The 23,925-nt window shown below is 43.3% G+C and overlaps 4 protein-coding genes and 1 long non-coding RNA gene across 8 annotated transcripts in view; 2 read left to right on the top strand and 3 right to left on the bottom strand.

Moving 5' to 3' along the window:
* The window catches only part of LOC124070565 (deoxycytidine kinase 2-like), a 29,880-nt gene extending 26,437 nt beyond the window's left edge, over positions 1-3,443 (bottom strand). For both annotated transcript variants that reach the window (XR_006845203.1, XM_046410567.1), the window contains exons 1-7: positions 3,184-3,443; positions 2,377-2,495; positions 1,050-1,133; positions 839-948; positions 595-742; positions 398-513; positions 72-171 (exon numbers count right to left, since the gene is read on the bottom strand). Coding sequence is in view for 1 of the 2 variants with exons in the window: in XM_046410567.1 (XP_046266523.1) it covers positions 72-171; positions 398-513; positions 595-742; positions 839-948; positions 1,050-1,133; positions 2,377-2,495; positions 3,184-3,286 (780 nt within the window). In the remaining variant the exon portion in view is untranslated. The remainder of the gene's footprint in view (positions 1-71; positions 172-397; positions 514-594; positions 743-838; positions 949-1,049; positions 1,134-2,376; positions 2,496-3,183) is intronic.
* Positions 3,444-4,040: 597 nt separating this feature from the next.
* Positions 4,041-5,666, top strand: pfdn1 (prefoldin subunit 1). 2 transcript variants are annotated; one of them, XM_046410577.1, is made up of 4 exons: positions 4,041-4,200; positions 4,830-4,996; positions 5,181-5,265; positions 5,342-5,666. In XM_046410577.1, the coding sequence occupies exons 1-4, from the start codon at positions 4,162-4,164 to the stop codon at positions 5,423-5,425; spliced, it is 375 nt and encodes a 124-aa protein (XP_046266533.1). In that variant the 5' UTR covers positions 4,041-4,161; the 3' UTR covers positions 5,426-5,666. The 2 variants fall into 2 exon arrangements, with proteins under 2 accessions (XP_046266533.1, XP_046266534.1); XM_046410578.1 differs by lacking the exon at positions 4,041-4,200 and adding an exon at positions 4,362-4,518.
* Positions 5,667-6,390: 724 nt separating this feature from the next.
* ttc1 (tetratricopeptide repeat domain 1) lies at positions 6,391-8,658 on the bottom strand. The gene is made up of 8 exons (XM_046411520.1): positions 8,480-8,658; positions 8,179-8,332; positions 7,927-7,987; positions 7,721-7,833; positions 7,564-7,600; positions 7,329-7,477; positions 6,808-6,862; positions 6,391-6,527 (listed from the first exon to the last, which is right to left on the bottom strand). The coding sequence occupies exons 1-8, from the start codon at positions 8,656-8,658 to the stop codon at positions 6,391-6,393; spliced, it is 885 nt and encodes a 294-aa protein (XP_046267476.1).
* On the bottom strand, positions 8,546-21,746 carry tmprss15 (transmembrane serine protease 15). Its single transcript, XM_046410584.1, has 29 exons — positions 21,424-21,746; positions 21,224-21,348; positions 20,904-20,971; positions 20,572-20,714; positions 19,780-19,830; positions 19,587-19,634; positions 19,091-19,210; positions 18,893-18,995; positions 18,653-18,762; positions 18,431-18,571; positions 18,193-18,345; positions 17,854-17,959; positions 17,282-17,426; positions 17,030-17,171; positions 16,600-16,689; positions 16,114-16,239; positions 15,855-15,998; positions 15,610-15,720; positions 15,304-15,427; positions 15,043-15,138; positions 13,816-13,865; positions 13,198-13,269; positions 12,954-13,098; positions 12,304-12,485; positions 11,372-11,464; positions 11,140-11,279; positions 10,905-10,959; positions 9,768-10,820; positions 8,546-8,680 (listed from the first exon to the last, which is right to left on the bottom strand). Exons 1-28 carry the CDS (start codon positions 21,533-21,535, stop codon positions 10,699-10,701), a joined length of 3,117 nt encoding a protein of 1,038 aa, XP_046266540.1. The 5' UTR covers positions 21,536-21,746; the 3' UTR covers positions 8,546-8,680; positions 9,768-10,698.
* Positions 15,984-18,805, top strand: LOC124070581. Of its 2 annotated transcripts, none has more exons than XR_006845208.1 (4): positions 15,984-16,487; positions 18,128-18,372; positions 18,463-18,597; positions 18,746-18,805. It is a non-coding gene; the product is annotated as an uncharacterized LOC124070581 (long non-coding RNA). The 2 variants fall into 2 exon arrangements; XR_006845207.1 differs by having other exon boundaries at positions 15,992-16,487; positions 18,128-18,323.
* Positions 21,747-23,925: the final 2,179 nt, after the last annotated feature.

Here is a 23,925-nt window from a genome sequence, read left to right as displayed (position 1 = left end):
AGATCAGATGCAGAATAAACTCATCCGAACAGAAGAGAAGCAGAGGAGAAACAGGAGAAATGAGGGGGAACCTTGTCGATGATGGCTTCCTGTTTGATACGATCGTTCCTGAAGTCGTCACTGACGTCCAGAATGAGAACAGGAAGATCGTTCAGGTACTCAAAGTCCAACCTGAACACACACAGAGGCAAATTGAGTAACGTAATGTGTACTCTTCAGCATGACCCTGAACACACCATACACCTTGAAATCATTATCATTATTATTAACATTATCATTAGGCCTATTGATATCATTATTTCCTGTTCAGAATTTGTTTGTTTTATTGATATTGTTAGAACCATCTGTCAGCGAACATGTCACCCAAATGTGTGAGCATGCTCAGTGGCCCTGTTACCTGAGGTTCCTGTGGAAGAGCCACGCTTCATGTTTGAAGTGAAGCTGTTCCAGATACTCCATAGGAATCCCCTGCTCCTCCTCCCTGCCCCGGTGGAGCAAACGCTGCATACAGCACTGAAATATACAGAGAAGAACTGTGAGCCTGAAGGCAGCACCCCTCACACCGCCTGCTGGTGTTGGTAGCAGTTGCAGCACCTGTGGCTGAGCTCTCAGGTAGATGATGCCGTTGAGGGCGATGTCACGTTCAAACTGGTTCAGAATCCAGGTGTGCCAGTCCTGGTAAACATTCCACTCCGTTTCCGTCAGGTTACCACCCTCAAACAGGTTGGATGCAAACACGTACCTGCACACACAGTAGACAGGATTACTGCAGTACCCTGAACACGTCTCGGATGTGTGTGTATGTGGGTAGTCAGCTGACTCAGGTGCGGGTGGTTACCTGTCTGAGTAGACGGAGCGTTCGTAGAACTGAACGGGGTTTTCAGCCAGCTGAAGTTTGACTGACGGAGACTGAAGCTGAGAACGAATTCTGCTGAGACACGCGTAGCTCTGACAGACAAACAGACGGTCGGTTAGTCTTCATGAAACGGCTCCACCTGCTGCTCATCAACACCACCACCACCTGAGCAGGTGGCCTCAGGAGTCCTTACCTGGAAGGTGTACGACCAGCGGCTTGGCTTATCATATAACATCTGCAGCAGGTTTCCTCCACTTTTCTGAGAGGAACTCAGCTCCTACAGACAGACGGGTTAACAGACGGGTTAACAGACAACATCGGCTGTGGCTCATGTCCTCAGACAAACTGCTGCTGATGCACTAAAGCCCTGAACGGTCAGGCACCATCCTATCTTAAAGAGTTAATAGTACCCTATTATCCCACCAGAACTTTGCGTTCCCAAAATGCAGGGCTACTTGTGGTACCTAGAGTCCTCAAAAATAGATTGGGAACCAGAGCCTTTAGATATCAAGCTCCTCTACTATGGAACCATCTTCCGGTCTCGGTCCGGGAGGCGGACACCCTCTCTATATTTAAGAGTAGACTAAAAACTTTCCTGTTTGATAAAGCTTATAGTTAGGGCTGGCCTAGGCCGGCCCCTAGTTATGCTGCTATAGGCTTAGACTGCCGGGGGCCCTCCCATGACGCACTGAGCTCTTTCTTCCTCTCCCTCTCCTTCTGCACACATTCATGTCCCATTAATGCATATTACTAACTCAACTTCTTCCCTGGAGTCCCTGTGCTTTCTGGTCCCGCAGATTCCTATCGATCATGACTGGACCTCCTGCTGCGGTCCTGCTGTCGTCCTGCTCAAAACCTACTGAGATTACTACTGTTTAGTCTTAATCTGATTTAAATCTGTTAAGACTCAGTACAGCTACTACCATTATTGTTACTACTTTTGTTACCAAAATCACCATAATACCTTCTGTATACTTCATTGTCATTATCATTATCTACATTCCGATACTTCTGGTATTATTACTGCTGCTATGCATCTCTGCTTGTGTGCTCCTTCTCTCACACCCCACCCCCTCTCTCTCTCCCTCCCTCTCTCAACCCAACCGGTCAAGGCAGATGGCCGCCCATCTTGAGCCGGGGTCTGCTCCGAGGTTTCTGCCTTCTAAAAGGCAGTTTTTCCTCTCCACTGTGGCCAAGTGCTGCTCAAGGGGGAATGTTGGGCTCTCTGTATTTACAATTAAATTAAAGAGTTTGGTCTGGACCTGCTCTAATTGGAAAGTGTCATGAGACAACTTTTGTTGTAAATTGGCGCTATATAAATAAACTGAATTGAAATTGAATTGTGCGAATGGGCACATAATGAAGGCGTTTGCTCTGCGGTCGCTCCACATACGCCTGTGATATCTTTGTTCTAAGAGGTCGAAATTCAGCTCTTATTCTGAAAGGACAGAAAGTCTTCTGTGTCCATATTACAGTGATGTGATGGTGCACCGTGTTGTGTTCAGGTACTGCAGGTTCACCTGGCAAATGTCGTCACCGTCGCTCTGAATGTTGCACCATTTCCCGATGGGTTCAGGAGTCACCTCCCATTCGTCCGATGCCCCCTGAAGGAGGCGCACGAACGTGGACTTTCCTGCAGCTGAGACACGCGAGTATTAAAATACAGATGAGGTACTTTTACCTGAGCATCTGCGTCTCCACCAAACCTACTACTGTACATTTTACTGTACATTTTACTGTTTTACTGCAGTAAACGGTTATATCACAAAATATGAAGTAATGTGACAGCTCACTGCAGTGCAAGTGCCACGTTTAAATGCATAATTCGGTAATAATCATACAATATGCTAATACTACACAATACAACGGGCACACTCTACTGCATAATGAGTACTTTTACTTTTGACAAGATCTGACCAGAATGTGTAGAGGAGGACACTCCTGTACTTGGCAACACGCGGGACTTTTTCAGTGTGGATACATTCAGGTATTCCTACACATCTGAATACTTCAATAACAACTGCGGACAAATGAAAACAAACCTAACATGATTATTGGTATGAAATCATTTCGTGATTGCTTCCGTTCGCCTGCTTCCATTTGGCGCCAGTCAGCTCCGTTAAGGCGGGACGGACTCAAACTCCTTAGAGTCAAAACTGTTCAAAAGCCGAGTCCTCCATCTTCCTCCGGGCCAGCAGTGACTCGGTGCTCACCGGCAGAACCGCTGGTTTCACGGCTTTAAACTCGTCCACCACAAATCAAACTCACCAAACTGTCAGCTGTTACTAAAGCCAGCGGTGTTCAGGGGGCTTCGGCTCGGGACTCACCGATGTTTCCCTCGATGGAGATCTTCTTCTCTTTGCGGGAGAAGCTGTCGTTCAGCTGCGGACCGGCGGAAAGACGAAAGGCTCTCTTCGGTGGCGTCGCCATGTTGAAAACAATCTCCTCGCGGCTTTTTATCCAGATAAGTAAGTTGGTCAGTTACTTGTTTGTTTGTTTGTTTGTTCTCTGCGCGGAGGGAAACGAACTGACTGCCCGCCTCTTGCTGTCTTTAATTAAATCCCGCGCGCAGAAAGATTCGGTTTCCGGGGCGGGACTAAACTGGGCCAAAGATGTTTTATTAGAACATAGCTGCGGATATCTCACTCCATTTCGTTTTCAAAGTTGTAATAAAGACGCCTCACTTTGCTCCTGTTTCAAAAGTTACAATGAAGATGTCCCATGATGCTAATGTTCCCATTGCAGTTTCGGTTCCCTTGGAGCGTGTCCGACTGAAGGCATTCCTTGTGAGGAGCTGTAAGTGATTTGCAGCGACAGAGTTAAAGACCCACAGCAAACAAACGTGTGCTTACATACTGGTGGCGTGAAAACCCGCCGTAATTCAAGAGTGGTGGGAGTATAGCAGATTGCATCACAGTGGCTTTGGCTGGGTAGCAAAAGGTAGGTCAGCAGACTGCAGGCCTACTGCCTACCTCCAAGACCTGAAACAGACCTACACTTAAATTATGTTAAAATTAAAAACAGAGAATCATTAAGTTATGTGGACTTTTCAAATGTACTTGTTTGTTTTTCTTTATTAATTATTTATACTGTTAGTTACTATTTATTTACCCAAAGATGTAATGCAACGCAGGGAACAGATTTCATGCTACAAACTCCGGTACAGTAGGTGGCGGTGTGCATTTTATAGCTAAGGGCTGCAACCTGATTGAAACAAGAGGAAGAAGGACAAGAGGGGAAGAAGAAGAAGAAGAAGAAGAAGAAGATTATCGTCGCACATGCGCAGTCTGTTTGTGGAATAGTCAATGAAGATGGCTGCGCCCATAGACTTGGAGCTGAAGAAGGTAACGGAGTGTTTCCATGTGTTACCTGATCTCACCTGTCTGTCACGTGTTCTCTGTGTTTAACTTTGAGCCGTGACATTAAGCTCACAGCTGTTTAATAATCTGCCGGTTTTAGCAGCAGCGTTAGCAACACAGCAGCTAACACCGGAGCTAACACCGGAGCTAACTGTTAGCATGAGGAGCACTAGTCACACACGCCACATACACACACAAAATCGGCTGTTGTCTTCTCGAACAGGAAAACTACGGCTGCGTCAGAAATCTTAATACACATACGATCTGCGAATTTAACAGGAAAAAATAAGAAAACACGACCAGGTATGACGTGAACACCTGTGTGTTTGTGTGTATTATGTGACTGAAGGTGTTCAGACTGACTCACCTGAGCAGTGACATGTCGGTTGGCATAGTAACAGCTGATTGTCAGAGTTGAAGTCAGTTTCGAGATGAAACTTTTCTAAATTTGACAAATATTGTTACAGTTGTAGGAAAATGAAACTGATGGAAAGAAGTGGACTCAGAAAAAGCAAAAGCGACCAGAGTGAGACCTCTTTCCTGCAGGCGCTCTCTGAGCCACAGCCGGGGAATGTTCAGGTGTTTTTAATCGAAGTGAGACCTCTCTCCTGCAGGCGTTCACGGAGCTGCAGGCGAAGATGATCGATACGCAGCAGAAGGTGAAGTTGGCCGACCTGCAGATCGATCAGCTGACTCGGGTTCAGAAACACACTCAGCTCACTCACGCTGAGATCACCACGTTGCCCGACAACACGCGCCTGTATGAGGGAGTTGGACGCATGTAAGTCTCCACGATAACCGGGATCTTTGTTCACCTGGACAGGTTACACTGGCACTAAACAAAGATTAAATAAAAATAATAGAAATGTGGATGTGAACTGTTTGTTTTAAATGGATTGAAACTAGACAGGTGTGTCATCACTCAGGTGAGGATTTCATCAGCTGTGTGTGTGTGTGTGTTTCAGGTTCATTCTTCAGTCGAAGGAGGAAATAAACAATCAGCTGATGGACAAACAGAAAACAGCTGACGAGAAAATTAAAGAACTCGAGGTACAAATACACACTAAACTACGCTGTGTGTTCAAGTGTGTGTCTGTGTTCTGACTGTGTGTTGTGTAATTTACAGCAGAAGAAAGTGTACCTTGAACGCAGCGTGAAAGAAGCAGAAGACAACATCAGAGAGATGCTGCTGTCCAGGAGAGCCCAGTGATCTGTAATCAATAACTTATTAGTAACCCAGCGATACACTCATCAGTCGTCTGTAATCACTAACGCACACACGTGTTCACGTCGGTGTCTGTCTGTTAGTTCTTCATATTAAAATGTTGAGAAAAATGTCGGTCTGTTTCTTGTCTGACTTTGATTTAAATACATGAAGAAGAATGTACGTGTTGTTTCTTTAGATTGATTTTGATGCTCAGAGCAAACTGAAATAAAATGAAGTTTTTCCAGACTTTTGTCCAGCATCAGACCATCGTAAGAGAAAAGTGAAAGTTTAAAATCTGAGTGAAAAAATAAATGGACATACTGTGATTTGTTTTTTAAATACAGTGAAAACTGAACAGAGTTTGGTGGGATTGTCAGGTTAGGTGTGTGATTACAGGTCTGAGTGAAAAACGTTACAAAGCGTTTGTATGGATGGCAGCAAACACCAGACCTCAGCTATCGTCTGACTGTTTCGACTGAAGACAAATGGGAGATAATTTATGAGCCGGAATTTGTTACAAAATAATCAGATATTAATGTTCTGCAGATCCTGATTCTGTGGAAATGACTCGACTGAACCAGACTTCACTGAGCCGAAACACAAAGTCACCTGCTGCAGGTGCAGCCATACTCTCGTCACCCAGATCAATAAATATGAAAAGATTAACTCAACCTCAGTCCGAAGGTCTGACATCATTTATTTAAACTGTTGTAATATTTGCGTGTTCAGGCTCTTAAAAGCGGAGTCACACCTGAGAGTGAACTGAAACCGATTTCACAGATCAACACGGTTATCAATCGATCTTTACTGTCAGGCTGACGACGCTTTGTTTCCAGTGATCTGATTGGTCCTCTGAAGTTAACCTGCAGACCAACAGGCAAAGCAAATGGGGGACAAAAATCAGCCAGCTTTTATTTTCATCGGCACACATAAAGTTTCATCTACATGTTACTGAGCCGGCAGTGACGTCATCTGTTGTTGTTGTTTGGGTTCTGGACGAAGTTGATGGAGTAGGAGCCGGTGTTAGCATCCTGGGTCACCTGGAAGTTGTTGGTTGAAAGCCCAAAAGGTCTCAGGACCATGTTCCCCAGGTCCTTCAGTTTACCTGGAGCAGAGGTCAGCATTCCACATAAACAGATTAATAATAATAATGATAACATGAAATAATAAATTAAACCAGATTTTGTACTTTAATCTGAAATTGCCTCTGATTACTGCATGCTTTTACTTTGAAAGCATTGGGAAAAAAATCTGATGGGATTCGGATCTATTAATATACTGACTGATTCGTTATACTTATTGATCAGTTATGGGTTAGTTAATGAGCTGAAACGTCAATAAACAGTGTACTGTCCCTTTAAGATGTGTTCAAGAGCGGTACGTACCCATCATCTCTTCCTTCAACTTCTCATTTCTCTCATGAATCTGCTGAGGTAACCTCTGAGTGAGAGACAGACAGACAGAGACAGACAGGTTACAGTCTGACACTTTCTCGTTTCTGAAAAAACAAATTCATATTTCTTTCATTTGATGGATGTGGAGAGGACAAAATTTAAAGAAAGAGTTTGGTCTCGATCTGCTCTAATTGGAAAGTGTCATGAGATAACTATGATGAATTGGTGCCATATAAATAAACTGATTTGAAACTGAAATTATTTGATGTTGTCATGGAAACGCTGTGTTTTACATGCAGTAGAAGTGAGCTGAATTAGCTGTTAGCAGCTCCTGTTAGCAGAGTCACTGGATCACTGTGATACTGAACTGAACTTCAGAAGCGGATTAGTGGAGGTTCATGTGGAGGCCACACAAACAGTCCAGATCACATCAGAGCTGCTCGACATGAACACCGAAGCCACACTCAGCAGCCTGTGTGGCTCTGGTCTGTCCCAGTGGCTGGTGAACTCACCATGCAGGCGTGTCTGGCGCTGGTCTGGTTGGGGTCTCGCTCCAGAACCTTCTTGTAGTCCTCCAGTGCCTCATCCAGCTTCTCCGTCTGCTCATAAAGCTCCGCCCTCCTCAGCAACGCCCGCACGTAGTCTGGATTCAGCTCGATCGCTACAGCAAATAGACAACCAATCAACACACAGATCAATTGGCGATCCTCCAAGGCTGTACAGGTACAGAATGATGTCATATCTCACCTCTGGTGCAGTCTGAGATTGCCTGGTCCTTCAGATCCTGACAGAGGGAGACACACCCGGGTACTATTAGCATGTTGCTAGCTGCAGTGTCAGCAGTTCTTATTGTGTTTTGCATCAGTGTTGGTGAGATGTTAGCATGTTGTTAGCTGTTTGTTACCAGGTGCAGCCTGGCAGCAGCTCGGTTGGAGAACAGCACGGCTCTCTCTCTGCTGAAACACACCGGACATATGACCAACGCCTCCTTGTAGCTCCGCTCCGCCTCCAACCAGTCTGCAGGAAGATGTGTTTATACTGGTTTATTCTGGTCAAAACGGTTTGCACTGGTTTACAGACTGGACATACTTTGATGAGGATGCCACTCACTTCCTGCTTTAAACTGGTTGTTTCCCTTTTCTTTCAGACTTAAACTTTGCTGCCGTCGACTCTGAAACAGAAGAAACCAAACTGCAAGTTTTAATATCTGTGACCACATGGCTCTGATTTACAGCATCACATCTGACACCTGAATGCCTCTTTCTATGCCTTGAAGGAACAACTGCCTGCGAGCATGTCAGAGCAGAGCACCGGTTTGCCAGCTGCTGACATTTAAAACAGATAAACAGGTGACGGCGTTACCTCCTTCTCCTCCTCTGTCATCTCCTTCTCCACCTCCCTCAGGTAGTCATCGTCAAACTCGACCTCCTGGCTCTTCTCCTTCAGTTCTGAATCTGAGTCATCCTGCAGCGTGTCGTCCTGCTGCAGCCTGTCGTCCTGTTGCTCCTCCTGCAGCCTGTCGTCCTGCTGCTCCTCCTGCAGCCTGTCGTCCTGCTGCTCCTCCTGCAGCCTGTCGTCCTGCTCCTCCTGTGCTCCTCCCTCACTACTCGTGACATCTGTTCTGTCACTCAGTCTGTCAGTTTTAATATGAAAGTCCTCTGACCCTTCTTCATCCTGTCGGGTCTTTTCCACCTCTTCCTCGCCCTCTTCCTTGTCTCCTCCTCCTGTTTGATCTGGATGTTCCAGAGTCTCCTGGCAGTCATAGAAGTTCTCCTCCTCGTTTAGCACTCTGGGTTTTCCATCTGTTGGGCCACATTTCTGTTCAGCTCCTCGGCTGCTCATGTTAAAGCTCTGCAACACAAAACTGAGTTCAAGATCCGTAAGAAATGATGATCACATGGTTCCTCTTACTGGTAATATTAATGGTGCTGTTTCTGAGGAAAGGTCCGAGTATTTTAAAAGGAAGTTACGTATTAAACTTTTAAAGGAAAGTCAAGTAATTGTAAGTTGATTCCTGAGATGAAGTTTCAGTTAATTTCATGAGAAATGCAGTTTCTTGGAGAGAAGGACTGACTGGAAAATCTCAGCATGAACCACTGAGCCACAGCTATCAAATAACTTTACTGCCATCCAAAGTGAAGTGCAAGTACCTCAAAATTGTACTCAAATGAGTATTTGAGTAAATATGAATGAGATTTAGATGAGAGGAGGAGCAGCCAGTTAACGGACAAACAGGAGCTCACTGCGTCTGTAATTATTACTGACACTGTGGAAAATAATAAAATAATAAGGCACATATAGGTGAAAATGACTGAGCAGCAGCTCCTGTTAATACCAAACAGAAACACAGTCTGAATGGATTTTTAGAGGAAATAAAGTTTAGGACAGCAGGATGGGCTGCGGAGTGAGACATCACCAGGTTTTTCATTATTATTATTGATTAATTTGATGTAAATTCGATGAGCCGATAAAATGCGATGACGAAACATCAGAGAAACCAAACGAAGCTTCATTCACCGAACGGTTTGTTTTAACAATAATAAGTTTAGTAATAATTTTTAAATAATTTTACTTCTTGTTATTTTAAAATCGCTGTACTTAAACTTCTTGGGTGAAGCTGTTGGCAGTTTTCATGTTCCAGCTGCGGTGTTAAATCGGCAGATTTCCAGAGGAAGTTCTGGACTGGTAGAGAGCAACAGTAAACCTCCACAAATGAACAAACTGTTTGATCTGGTCCTTTAGAAACATTTAACCAGTCTGCGACGGAGCTAATAAACAGCTAACTGCTAACACACAGCTAACTGCTAACAGCTAGGCTAATAGTCAGTTCCGGACTGCAATAGTGTTGTCAGTCGCCTAATACGTCACACATCAGTGTGCCGTCGTCAATGTGACGGGCTACTGAACATTAAAGTGATTTAACATTAAAAACAGCCGACTTATGTCCGTACCTGCTAACCCCGGTTAGCCTGCCGAGGATCCACTCTGATATCACTTCCGGGACAGTTTTTCTTCTTCTTCTTAGCAAACAACTTTTAAGTGTATTACCGCCACCTTCTGGAGTTTGAAAGGGAATTGACGCTACAGAACCCTGTGCTCTGTAAGGACCTGAAACTTGCCCAGTATCCCACATCACCTGAATTCCTTTTCAACAAGTTTCCTAAATTTAAGTCATCTGGGTCCTTCAGACTGCTGTTTTGAGTGTTTGTCTCTGCTGTTGTACTCCACAGTGTTCGCCTGTATCATGCATCTTCTTAGTGTATAATGTGCTATTTAGTCCAGTGTGTGTGTGAATCTCACCCTTTCTCTTGTTCTTGTTGTTCGTTTTGCATGCTTATCTGTCAGTTCATTGCCTTTCACACCAGTATGTGGTGGAACTCAAATGGATTGACCTGAGGGGACACTAACTAGCTCCTTATTCTTCTTTGTAGTGAGCTCATTTACACCCCTGCTGGAGGAAATCTGATCTTACAGTCGTCTGTTTGTAAAAACTCATAAAAAAAAAAAAATTAAAACAAAATCTCAAAAATATATTAATTTTAGTAAATAAAAATGTCATATAAAACAAATAAAATTTTGTAAATCCATCCCTTTTTCCAAATTGTACTTTCAAACCAAATACTTTCTTTCTGTTGAATTTGGGAACTGTCGCTGTTATAGAGGAAGAGGAGGAATGGGAAGAAGGAAAAAAATACAAAAGTGAACACCTGCATAAAACCTTTCCATTAAGTATTTTATTAAAATAAGAACAAGTATGAGGTTATTGTTTATTGAAAGTTTTAAGGGTGAAAAATTAAAAATCAGGCCTCAACAACAATGTGAGGAAGCCGTTTAACTTCAAATTAATTTGTTTATTTAGTTAATATGTTAACAATTAAAAACTCAGGAGAAGGAGGAGGAGGAGGAGCGTCTGGTCTGGGCAATCCAGGATGTGAAGGCGGAGACTCGGGCATAGACTCCAGGTCTCTTAGGAAGCCCACAGCCAATCCCGAACGATGACAAGCCTGCAGGAACAGAACTCATTGTACCCTCAAAGCTCATCTGCATCTGTGTGTGTGTGTGTGTGTGTAAGAGAGAGAGAAACTGACCAATGACAGTCCAGTGTCCGTTGTCCAGACACATCAGTGGACCTCCAGAGTCGCCCTGGAAATAGTTTTGATGGAATGTTTTTAACTCAAAGCAACACACCTCCTGTTAACTTTGCACAGAAATCAGTTGACATCAAATAAACACAGTGTTGTCACGGCGGGGTTTCTCTAACATCACCACCTCACTCAGGTGTTCTCTATCACCTGCTCTCTGACAGTCTAGGTGAGTCATTACCTTACAGGTGTCCACGCCTCCCTCGGGGTATCCAGCACACAGCATGCTGGACGTGATGTTGTACTCGGGTAACCAAACCTGACACTGATCCTGAGCCACCAGAGGAACCTGGGCCTCCTGGAGAACAGCTGGGAGAGACCCTGAATGAAAGAGAGGAGAGAGACAGACAGTTTGACAAACTGCTTGTGTCCCAATGTGTGTGTGTCCCGGTGTGTGTGTGTGTGTGTCTCACCCTCAGTGTCGCGCCCCCATCCAGCTATGAAACATTTTGTTCCTACTGTGTAGTCCTGACCTTCAGGAGGTAAACACACTGGCTGGATGTACTCTGTCAAACACAACAGGGTTATTTACTTCACTAACAACAAGCCACTGATACTGTTGACAGCTGTTTTTTAAAAAATACTGAACTCTCCTGATGTCAAACACTTTTGTTTTTCTTTTGAACATAAAAAATGGTCAAACGTATTTTTGGGGAGATAACATTATCTTCATATTTAATGTTCTCAATTCTCTGTGCAGTTTGAAGCTAATGTGAAGTCCTTCAGATTAACTTTCATATCCACAACTTTTGCTCTGAAACTTAAACTGTATGCTGACGACACAACTATCTATACATTAAAATTTCATTTCATTATCAATTATCAGTTAGTTCTGCGAAATATTATTATTGATTATGTTCTTTCTTTTAACCACAGAGATGATGTAGACTAACTAATGAAAAGTGTGTGTAGATCCAAATAGTTTGTTCTTTTAATGTCAGAACAGAAAAATAGCGGAAAACTTGTTACTCAGCTGTTGCTGCTTATTTTGGATTGTGCTAACATTGTGTATCATAAAGCTACGAGTTTATGTTGATTTAGATTTGTTTTGAAATGTAAATGCCCCTCACTGTGAATTTACAGTCTCCAAATGCTTTTCAAAAAAATGATTTATTGCTAAATTTATGTTGAATATATTGTGATGAATTTATTGCTTTAAAGCCCCATGAATGGAATAATTAAGCAACTGATTAAATTCATCATATCTTTTGAATTCTGAGGCTTTTTTGTCTCATGTTCAAGTCTGTAGTTGTGAATTACTGTCATAATAATGATGTAAAAAATGAATGAATTTGTTCAATAAACAACCAGACAAGATGTTCTTGTTTTATGAGTTGTTACTGACCAGTGAAGTTGATTGGCTGTTGCAGATGCATCATGGCAATGTCAGCCTGTTTAGTTTGTCTGTTGTACTGTCTGTTGATGACGATGCGATCAATTTGTCTGGTCTGAACATCTGCAGAGTTTATGTCATTTTGAGAGTGAAGACCCAAAACAGCTGACCAGAAGTGGAAGTGGATGTTTTTCCTGTGGACCAAGAACACGTCTGCATTATACAGTCCACACTACTGTCTGTGATAAACTGTTTCAGTTCAGTTTATCTCTGTAGCACAAAAACACAACAAAAGTTATCACATGGCTCTTTCCAATAAGAACAGGTCACAACCAAACTCTTTAATTAGTCTCCACGTCCTCGAAAAACTGAGTAAAATATAAGAAAATATGAAGCATAATACTCTATACTATATAACAATGAATTCATTTATATTTTTGAAACATATTTTAACAATTCAAGCATGTAAACAATAGTTACAATACACATCTGGACTCAGGATGTTCCTTTATGATGGCATAACACTCACTGTTTGCTCTTTACGCATGGTGCTAACATAGGTAAGGTGCGGTGTGGACAGGTGTCATGGATGGACAGGTGTTGTTTCAGAAAGAGACGGTTCTTCTTTATTAATACTGTAAATAAAGAATTCTCTGTCTCACCCGTGGACACAGTGGGCAGCAGTCAGCAGCCAATCTCTGCCAATCACTAAAGCTCCACACGCATGACGTCCCCTCCAGTGCAGAGACACGATCCATGGCCACGCCCCCTTTGCAGCATTAACCCCGCCCACCACTCTAACCACACCTGACAGGTGACAACAACAACACTAACTGCAGTCAGAGTGAAAAAGTAAGATCACATCAGGAAGAGGTCAGATTCAAAATGAAAATATTTATTCTTTACCTTGATCGGGTATCCTCTCTGCTGATTGGTCCGGCTCCCTTGTGTCATTAGTGACCTTTTGAACCCCACAAGCTAAAACACACAGATGCTCCATGAATCTCCTCATGTAAAACACAGTTCACTCCCATACATTTTAAAAGTTGTAAAATATGGCCAGAATTAAAAGGTGTCAAATCACCAGAGTAACCTCCAACTGCTGCTCACTTCTCTGTTTGCTGTAGTGAACACTGGCTGTAGCTAAAGCTACTATTAGCTCAGCTATCAGAGGACTTAGAGGCCCTATAGCTAAAGCATGATGGGATACCGGGTGGGCTGGTAGAAATTAAAACAGTGCTCTCATCCTATACTTCCCAGCTGAAACTATGTGGGGCTTTTGGGCTCTCGCCTTCAGACTCTAACGTCAGGCTAGCTGGTTAGCGTGCTAACTTCGGTAGATAACTCCTCTACACAATACAGAGATGTCACTGACAAAAAGGCAGCAGTGCTGTTCACATTCTGGTGATGCTGTTAATTCATTATTTGAATGGTCTAAACTAAAATTCAAGCCATATCTTACAAATTGCACCTTTAAATGACATGAACAAAAGAACTTATTTTAACGGTCAGAGTTGTTCTCACGTTGGTTGTCGCAGTTCAGTGAAATCACTTTCTCACTGCTGCAGGTTTCACTGTAAGAAACAAAACAACCTTAATTAGACTTCACAGTGTAACTAAATCCAGCTTCTCTGACTGGCTGGAGTTATACTTCACTATCTAACTCTCCTTTAAATGTGGTTCCATGTTCAGGTCCTAGTTTTAAGTACCTGGGTGTTCACCTCAACCATAAACTGCACTGGTCACATAACACCGATGCCCTGCACAAGAGGGGCCAAAGTCGCCTCCAGCTTCTAAGGAGACTGAGGTCCTTTGGAGTGTGCAGGCCCCTCCTAAGGACTTTTTATGACTCTGTGGTAGCCTCTGCTTTTCACTACACTGTGGTCTGTTGGGGACAGGAAGAGACTAAATAAGCTGGTCAGGAGGGCCAGCTCTGTCCTGGGCTGCCCACTGGACTCTGTGGAGGAGGTGGGTGAGAGGAGGACGTTAGCCAAGCTGACATCCATCACGGACAACACCTCTCACCCTCTGCATCAGACAGTGGAGGCTCTGAGCAGCTCCTTCAGCGGCAGACTGCTACACCCTCAGTGTAGGAAGGAGCTACAGCAGCTCCTTCATTCCCACTGCTGTTAGACTGTACAGCTCAACAGTCTAGTCCTCTTTTCCTCCCTTATGAGGACTTGTATATAGCTGTATAGTGTACTGTGTTTACTTACCCTGTAAACTGGTAATTTATTTTACCTCTACATTCTTTTGCAACTGTTTTTGCACACTCTTTGCTTTTTGCACTCCTCTTCTGTCCTTGTGAGCTGCCACAACAAGTGAATTTCCCCACTGCGGGATCAATAAAGTTCATCTTATCTTATCTTATCTTAGTTGCATTTCTTGTGATTCTGGTGCCAGCTCTGGGTCTGGATCTAAGTGTAGTTGTAGTTCTGATTACTGTCTTGAGTACCTGACTTTGAGCTTAAGGGTTGCATAGTCATGTGGTTATAATTCAACTTCTACTGCTAGTTTTACTTCTGGTTCTAACTCTGGTATTCACTGGCTGACTCTGAGCCTGGTTCTGTTATTGTCTGGTTGTAATTGCACTTTTAGTTCTGGTTATTAGTCTGGTTTTGCCTCTTGTTCTAGCTTGACTTCTGGCCTTGATACCGGACTCTGAGCTCCAGGGGAACATTGGTGCATGGTTTTAATTCTTGTTTTAGTTCAACTTCTAGTTTTAATTCTTGTTCTGGATTTCTTCTCTACCTGATGCTGGTTTCCAGTGTTCCGTTGCTGGTGACTATGATGGTTGTAAATGGTGAATCCTGTGGCAGAGCAGGCAACAATGTGGCCTCCCCAAACCTGCAGAGTGTAAAGAACAAAAACCCGATCTGAGTCTGGATCTGAAACTGAAATCTTCCGTTTCCTAATAGAACCTTCACTTAGACCATCTGCAACAACATGAGCCTGCCGTTCAGAAGCAGCACCTGCATCCCAGGTAGGTGAAGACAAATAGGTGAGCGTTACCTGTATCCCAGGTACTGACAGGTGAAGACAGACAGGTGAGAGTTCCAGGTGTCAGCACACACAGTGAACAGAGAGGAATCGATCTGGAACTGGAGACGACTGGAATCATTCACATTCATCATAACTGAAACACAGAGATGCACATGTGTAACACAAAGTACTGCAGTGTTATGCTGAAATAAAAGTACTGTTACATTACTCAAATTTTACTTAAATAAAAGTAAAAGCACTTTTGGTAAATTGTCCTAAGACAAAAGCAGGTCAATTAAAATTTACTTTTAGAGAAGCTCCACCTGATCAACTCACCACATTCAGCTTCATCAGAGGCGTCAGGACAGTCAACCACGCCATCACACTGACCGTTACTATGGATACAACTTCCTGTCTGACACTGGAATTGACCGGCTGCACATGGAGCTAATCACAAACCACATCAGTGATCCATCAGTGCAATAAATAATCAATAATTAGTAATACAAATAAATAAATAATTCTGGCACAAACTAAAGACTTCACAGCTTCAACCCTCTGACCTCTGACCCTGAGCTCACCTGGTGACCCCAGGTTGACCCCAGAGGTGAAATTGGCTTTGAATCCTCGGCTGTGACCCGAGACGTCCGTAAAGAACCAGACTGTAATCTGATTGGTTGTTGAGAACAAATCGTGGGCGGGACCATCGCTGCCAGTGAGGACAGCTGAAAACACAACATGTTAATACCCGAAGTAAAACAAGCTAGAACAAAGTCATTCGTTAACACACACAAGGGGAGGACGAAGCCAAAAGGGATTCTGGGTAAAACACATCCTCACCCAGTAAGAGGGAGTTTGGTCCCGCCCCATCCCGCACTTCTACGACATCATAGGTTGCTTCAACATCAAAGTCCAGGAAGTGAAGCTGGATGTTCCTTCCCTCTGTGGTGTGGAGAGTCCACAGGCCTGCAGCAGCAGAGGATCATGAGTATAAATTACAACATACACGTTACAGGTGAAACATGGCGGATGTTTCAGGTCATATCAGGGAGTCTTTAAATGGGCAACTTCTAAAATGTGGCAAAACATCAAAGTCAGCCTCAAAAATGACACCAGGGTAACCTCCAACTGCTGCACTGTTTGCTGTAGGTGTCTCTGACTGCAGCTGCATCAGTACATCAGTACCAGGCATTATTGTGTCAGCACTTTAACATGTAAGTCTGAATTATGTTTTTTCTTTTATCAATTATCAGAAATGAAAAATTACAACAATAAAAGAACATGACAGTGTGGGACCTTTGAATGAAACAAAACAGGTGTACTCACACAAAGCATTGTTCCCATAGGATTGTGGGTAATTTGGGGAGCTGAAGGTTGAATTTGGCTCCCAGAGGTCAAAAGGTCCGCCGCAGTCAGCTGGACCAATCAGAGAGGAGAGTAATTAGCAATGATTAACAACAAAAATCTGAACTTCAAAAGGAGATTTGACATCTTCCTGTATATTAATATTAATATTATTAATATCAATATTTTAAACATTAAATGTTTACATTAGGAGGAAATGCACAAACATTTTTGGTCATGTAAAAAAATAATAAAATAAAATTTAGTTTTAGTTTATGGAATAAGATAAATACACAAAATTTGACAGGAGAAGTCAACATTAAATTGTAGTAAATGATAATAACTATGTGGTGGACGTGGCCCGCGTGTGGCGTCATAGAAGGCGTGGTCCAGGGGCGTGGCCTGTGCGTACCTGGCATCGGGGCCATGGTTGTTGGAGGGGGCACATTGGTTGGTTCAGGGGGGGCGGGGCCACAGGAACCAGAGGTGAGTGTGATGTCATCCAGGGCGATGTCGTTCCTCATCCCTCCTTTCTTCAGAGCTTCGAACACCACCTGCAGACGTTGGAGATCACGCTTACCGGCTGACTAACTGAACAGCTGACCTGGATCAATAAACTGTATTAACTGATCGGTCAGTGGCCTTCTTCTGTGATGTCACTGACCGTGGCCTCAGTTGTCAGGTTGAGCGTCACCTGCCCGTAGTTCCAGTTGTCTCCATAGTTACCGTCTCTCTGGAACACCAGAGACGGAAACGGTTGGAGCAGGAGGACTGTGAGACGGTAGACATCCTCTCCGAACATGTGGTACCTGGAAATGACTTCCTGTTTACATATTCATTCATTCACAGGTTTAATTGTTTACTTGTTTGTTTGTTTACATGCATACTTGTCTGTTTGACTGTTTGTTTATTTGTTTACTGGTATGTTTGTACTAATCTATAATCTCATTGTGACTGTGACTGTGAGGATTAGTGAAGCCAGATAATTGAAAGACATCCTGGATAAGTTGAACTGCCTCTGGTGTAACTGTTATTGTGTTTACACGTTCATTTGTTCATTGCTTTCTTCTTTACCTGTCTGTTTACCTTCCAGTTATTTATTTGTTTTGTTCCTGTGTGTATACCTGTGTTGGCTTTCCATGTATGCACATGTTAGTGTTTCTGGTGGTTTTTTGCTCCTCGTGCTTATTTGATTACTTGTTTACATTTTAATGTACTGTTTTTGCGGTTGTTTACCAAAAGCTCAGACACACGGGCTCTGTGAGCGGAGTCAGAAGGAGGCTGTGGATCTTGAAGCTCCTCGGCCATTGGCCAGGACTCGGAGGCGTGACAATGTAGAAACCTGACAGGATCACACATAAACTGATCAATATTGCTGATCGTAACTGTAATACTACTGATGTTACTGCAAACAGCAACACCAGCATGTTTTAAATCTCAAAATCTCTTTTCTTTATTTTAAATTTGCTCGATGTTCACGACTTCCTGATGATTATCCCTTTCGTTTCAGTCTTTCTGCTTTCCGCTGCCGTGACTGTTTTAACTCCGCTCACGTCACTGAATCGCTGAACACACCTGAGCTGTTGCCCAGCGTGTGGTCCACACTCGGCCCACTGAATGGAGGAAATGTGGGACCGCTAATTCGGACCCAGTCCCCACTGTCATCGTCCTGCTGCTGCCTCCAGAAACACATGCCTTGCTCAAAGGTACACGTCAGCTTCTGCTCGTCTGAACACACACACAGACAGAGGTCAGGTACGGAGACACGCTGACTCTACAGTTATATAAACACCATATCGTGTCGTAAAGGTACCTGACAGGTTGGAGGTGTTGGCTGCCTTGTAGGTGGCGCTGAACCCTGACAGATTGTTGATGTCATCGGAAATAAACTCCACAGTTGATTGGTCGGTCAGCAGCCACACGGTCCCAGGAGGATTGGAGCCTGAGAGTTCAGCTGCACCACATCATAATAAAATAAATGTAAGTACAAGATCAGGATGACGTCACTGCAGTTCTGCGAGTGTCTGATGTTTACCTATCAGCACTTTGTCTGTCCCGACTCCTTCATAAAGTCTCACAGTGTCACTCATTTCTTCTGTTTCAAACTTCTGGAAATCAACCTGAACAGAAAGCCCTCGATCAACCCTGAAGACAACAAACACGTAAACTTAATAAAGAATATATGTGGTTAACTTATAAAACAACTTCCTGTTTTAGACTTCAGTGTGTGTGTATGTGTGAGTGTGTGTGTGTGTGTGTGCATGTGTGTGTGTACCTGATGATCCAGCGACAGAAGCTGCTGCTGTCGTACTGATCTACTGATGAACTGAATGAACCGCTCGGTCCTCTCAGCACAAACTGCCCGTCACATGTTGTCGCTATGGAGATCAGAGTCATGATGTCACAGGAAGTTCAACAACAGCCATAAACGATTAGTCTGCTGTGTGTCCTGTAAATGTCCCTCACGACTGACCACAGCGAACAGCGTCTTCATCGGAGGCATCGGGACAGTCATCGACTCCGTCACAGAAGCGACTGATCGGGACGCACATCAATCCATCAGCACAAGGCCTCTGATAAGGAGGACATGAGACTGTGGACACAGAGTGGGACATGAGACAGTTCAACAAACCTCTCTTCTGTTACGTCACCTCAGGTCCTTTCCGGTGGTCCTGATCTCCACACAAAGACAATTTACAGTCGCACTGATCAATGAAGAAAACACAAATTGGTAAAATTTTAAAGATCAATATGTGACTGCAGAGCGAGATGAGATCAACAGCACAGACCAAAACAAAAACAAACAAACAAAAACAGCAACACACAGCAGTAACATCATTGTGAGATTCATATTATTGCTTTAGTGACTTTTTTAAACAAAGTCAACTTCTGCTAATTCTGACATCAGACGTGTGTTGTGTTGTGAGTGTGTATAAAAACACACATTAATATACTCAGAGCTTTCTCACCTGTTGTAGGTGTGACGGTCACTGCAGCTGTCGTCTCGTCTGGCTTGTCTGCAGGAAACATTCTGATATTTAGTCGGTACCTTAGACTCACAGGTCTGACAGCTGAATCAGATCTCAGGATGAAGATTCAACAGAAGCAGACTGAGGACTGTTGACTCAAATGAACCGACTTTTAGGGGGCACCTGTTCTCACCTGTTGTAGGTGTGATGGTTGTCGGTGCAGCTGTCGTCTCGTCCGGTTTCTCTGCAGGAAAAGAGTTAAAGTTTCCTGAAACTATTCTGACTGCAGTTCAGAGTGTGTCGTTTCAGAACAGACTGACTGATGCTTTCAGGAACCGCTCGTTCATCTGACGTGTTTCCGTGAGTCCTCAGCAATGAGAGTGAGAAGTCAACAGACAGACAGGCAGATAGACAGACAGACAGATACTCCTTCCCTTTTAGGTACATTAATAATAATAATGATGTGCAATAACTAATGTTCAATAATCACTATTCCACTGTGCAGTTTATTAGCTCATGTGCAACTGCTGCTGTTGTGTTGGTATCTGCTGGTGTGTGTTCACTCTTACTTTTTCTTCTACAGTGTTTTAGATTATATTACGATTTTCTTTTACTTATGTAAATTTTTTATTATCGATGCCTGCCTCTGTTTTTCACTATCCGCTTTGCTGCTGTAACAATGTGAATTTCCCCACTGTGGGACAATAAAGGAAATCTTATCTTGTCTTAAGCATTGACCATATGTGGTTATTTTCTCACAATTTCTAATATTAAAGTTTGTAAATGGAACGTGAAACAGTGTTTCATTCTGCTGAAAAATGGACTCTCCTCAGTGACCTCACACTCTGTGACCTCACGGTCTGTGACCTCACACTCTGTGACCTCACACTCTGTGACCTCACGGTCTGTGACCTCACACTCTGTGACCTCACGGTCTGTGACCTCACACTCTGTGACCTCACACTCTGTGACCTCACAGCGTCACCTGTGATCTGGATGCTCTTCACGTCCACCACCAGTCCTGTATCCCCGACCTCCTGAAGACCCTCCACCAGCTGTTGCTCCACCTCCTTCACGCTGCTCAGCTGACTGAACCAGAGGTCAAAGGTCACCACCACACTGCCCTGACTGAGGACACACAAATTCATTAATAACTGGCAATAGATAATCAGTGCAATCATCCAATTTGGTGCCTGAGCAAGCTATGATCAATCAATCAGCCAGCCAGTCAGTCTGTCAGTGTAAGGTGTGTAAATCCTGGAACTGTTGCTGATTAGTAAATTGATCAGTGATAATGTGATTGATCAGATATCTGACCTGAAGTGTAAAACCTGACAGGACTCGAAGAGAAGCCTGAGTTCACCGTGACTGAATGCTTCAGATACCTGCCGACCAATCAGACGCCAGACTGTGATCAGGTGACTTCACATGGAAACATGCAAACTGCCTCATGTCGTAAAGAACCGACTGACGGGTTCTGCGTGATACTTAAACTGTTCTTGATGTTGTGTACTTTTAAAGTGTCAATACTCAGCACACACTCTGAAGTGTGTAGTTTACGACGCAGCAGTAGTGCAAAAGATGAATAAAATATTTCTTATGTTGTTTATTTTCAAAATAAAAGCCTGTCAGCTCACCAGGTTTTGGACGTCGAAGGCCAGAGATTTAAACTGCATGCTGCTGCGGTTGTTCAACTCTTCGGTGAAAACGGCTCCCTCTGTGATCGCCATGCGACCAATCATCACCGTCGGCTCAACAGCACCTGTCCACATCGACAAATGATCAATACCGCCTACCGACAGCTGATCGGTTTATTCAAACCAAAGTCCGTGTTTACCTTCAGGCTTCAGGCTGATCCATGAAACTACGATCAGTCCAACACAACAGACGAGAAGGAGAGTGGACACGACGCTGAGGAGACACCCCAGAGACGACAGGCTGCGAGCCATGCTGACAGCTGCAACACATGATCAATCAATACACCAATCGACCAACGAGTTGGGCCACAGTTAATTACGTGCAAAAACTTCACATAAATTTCCATTCGAGACGTTCAGGTCTGCTGAAGCTTCCTGTGAACAGCCAGAGAAAAACGAAACGTGTGCGGTTCAGCTTTGCCACCAGAGCTAATCGGACCCTCGTTAGTGTTGAAAGGTGACTGACCCCTCACATCATGGCAAGAGGTTTTAGCATTCGGTAGCTAAACTAAGCTCTCGTTCACCACAAACTCCTTCACGATAAGCCGTTATCTCATGCAGAACAACAGCCGTCACTGTTTCTGCTAACATGACACAGCTCGAATGCTTCGCTTGGCTTCGCTTGGCTCGCAAGAACGACATCAGCAGTTTGTCAGCCTGTCGGTGTCGAATGAAAATCATGATTAGGCACAAAATAATTATGACCAGTCAAAAATGAAGCTTTTGAAATCCGTAAACTTAACTGCGATTAGTCAAATTTATTTAAACTTTAACTCATCTTGTGATACCTTTGCGTCAGACAGACTCACCTGTTGGCGCTAAATGAGTTACCAGGTGCAGACTTCAGATCAGCGATTCTGCTTCTTTTCTTCTCTGTTCTTCACAAACTGAGCGTTTGTTCTGTTTGACTGTGAATCTGATCTGTGATCTGCTTTTATTGAGCTGAAAATGACTAATGACTCATTATCGATACAGCAGTTGATAATTAATCATTCATAATGTTTCTGCTGCTGGATTCAGGGGAGACAAACTGCTGACACACCATAATATTATAATTCGTACAAATACCGACAAAGGTTCCGTTATTATCTGTAAAAAGCAGGTTTCTGACTGGATTTAACAGACGACATCACATCTCCCCCATCCGAGCCTCCCTCCACTGGCTGCCAGTTTGTTTCAGAATTGATTTTAAGATTTTACTGATCACTTTTAAAGCACGTCTGGCTCCACGTTATGTAACAGAGTTGTTGACCCCTCTATGAACCGGCCCGAAGCCTGAGATTCGTCCTGGTTGTTCCAAAGTCGAGATTAAAAACAAAAGGTGACCGGACTCTTGCTGTCAGAGCCCCTCGGCTTTGGGACGACCTTCCTGAAGAGAAAAGGCTTACGACGTCAGTGACTTCTTTTAAAATCACTTCTCAAAACTCACTTTTACAGACTGGCTTTCACGTGGTGTTCTCATTTTACTGCCCCGTTTAATTCATTCCTTTAAAATTATATATTTCTTTTTCGTTTAATTTAAATCTCAAGCCCTCTTCACCATTTGTCTATTCATATTTTGTTTTGGTCAGTTTTGTTTTTTATTATTGTTAAGCACTTTGGAAACCCGGCTTTTGAAAGGTGCTATATAAATAAAGTTATTATTATTACTATTATTGTAAAACTTCACTCAAACTGTGTCATCACATTTATAAAAATGCGTATTTAAAATAATGATGTGAACCAGTACAAATGACACAATAAGGGCACATTAATTAACAGTTAAGGCAGTAACAGACAATATGACCAGAGCGACCGCAGTTACTGCCAACCGCTGCTCCATGTTCTGTCTGTGGTTCTCTGTGGCTGTAGCTATAGCTACTGTTAGCTCAGCTGGCTGTGGAGCTACAGGACTGAAGTCAGTAGATTCGGGAGACTACCGTCTGCATGGACTGAGAGCTTGGAGGTGAGACCAGCAGGTGACTTACTGTGTGAACTGAGGACTTATTCGGACTCAACCAGAGGTCACTGTGGAAAGACGAACCAAGACAGTTCAGGTGAGTTTTATTTAGTTTCTGTCACATCTGAATAAAGTTTATGAAACAATTCAGCTTATCTCAGTTCAGATATTATATTAAATATTATTTAAAATTATTAGACTAAACTCTGAGACAGCTTGTGTAATTTACATCTCTCAACTGAAACTACAGCGGCTTCTAGAGGTACAAAGTGGTATTACAATCAGGACGGGCTGGGGGCTAGCTGGTTAGCACGCTAACATCAATAGTTATCTTTGTTACACAACACAGAGACGTCAGAGACTTCACAGTCTGCTGATGTAATAAAGCTGAAAACATATTCTTTAACATTTTATAAACATGTTAAGAGTACTGAATAAACATTACTTAACTGTAATTATCCATTTACCATTAACTACTGGAAATGAATTCTTCATGACATGCTTCAACATTTATTCCAAAGAAGATAATAAGAAGATTGAAGACTTAATAATAATAATAATATCATAATAATAATAAAAATAATAATCCATTTTCTATACCGCTTATCTGTCAGGGTCGCGGGGGAGCTGGAGCCTATCCCAGCTGACTACGGGCGAGAGGCGGGGTTCACCCTGGACTGGTCGCCAGTCAATCGCAGACACA

Source organism: Scatophagus argus, chromosome 14 (assembly GCF_020382885.2).
Source record: "Scatophagus argus isolate fScaArg1 chromosome 14, fScaArg1.pri, whole genome shotgun sequence".
Classification (NCBI taxonomy): domain Eukaryota; kingdom Metazoa; phylum Chordata; class Actinopteri; family Scatophagidae; genus Scatophagus; species Scatophagus argus.
The sequence above is the reverse complement of the archived record's forward strand: the minus strand, read 5'-3'. Positions and strand labels throughout refer to the sequence as shown.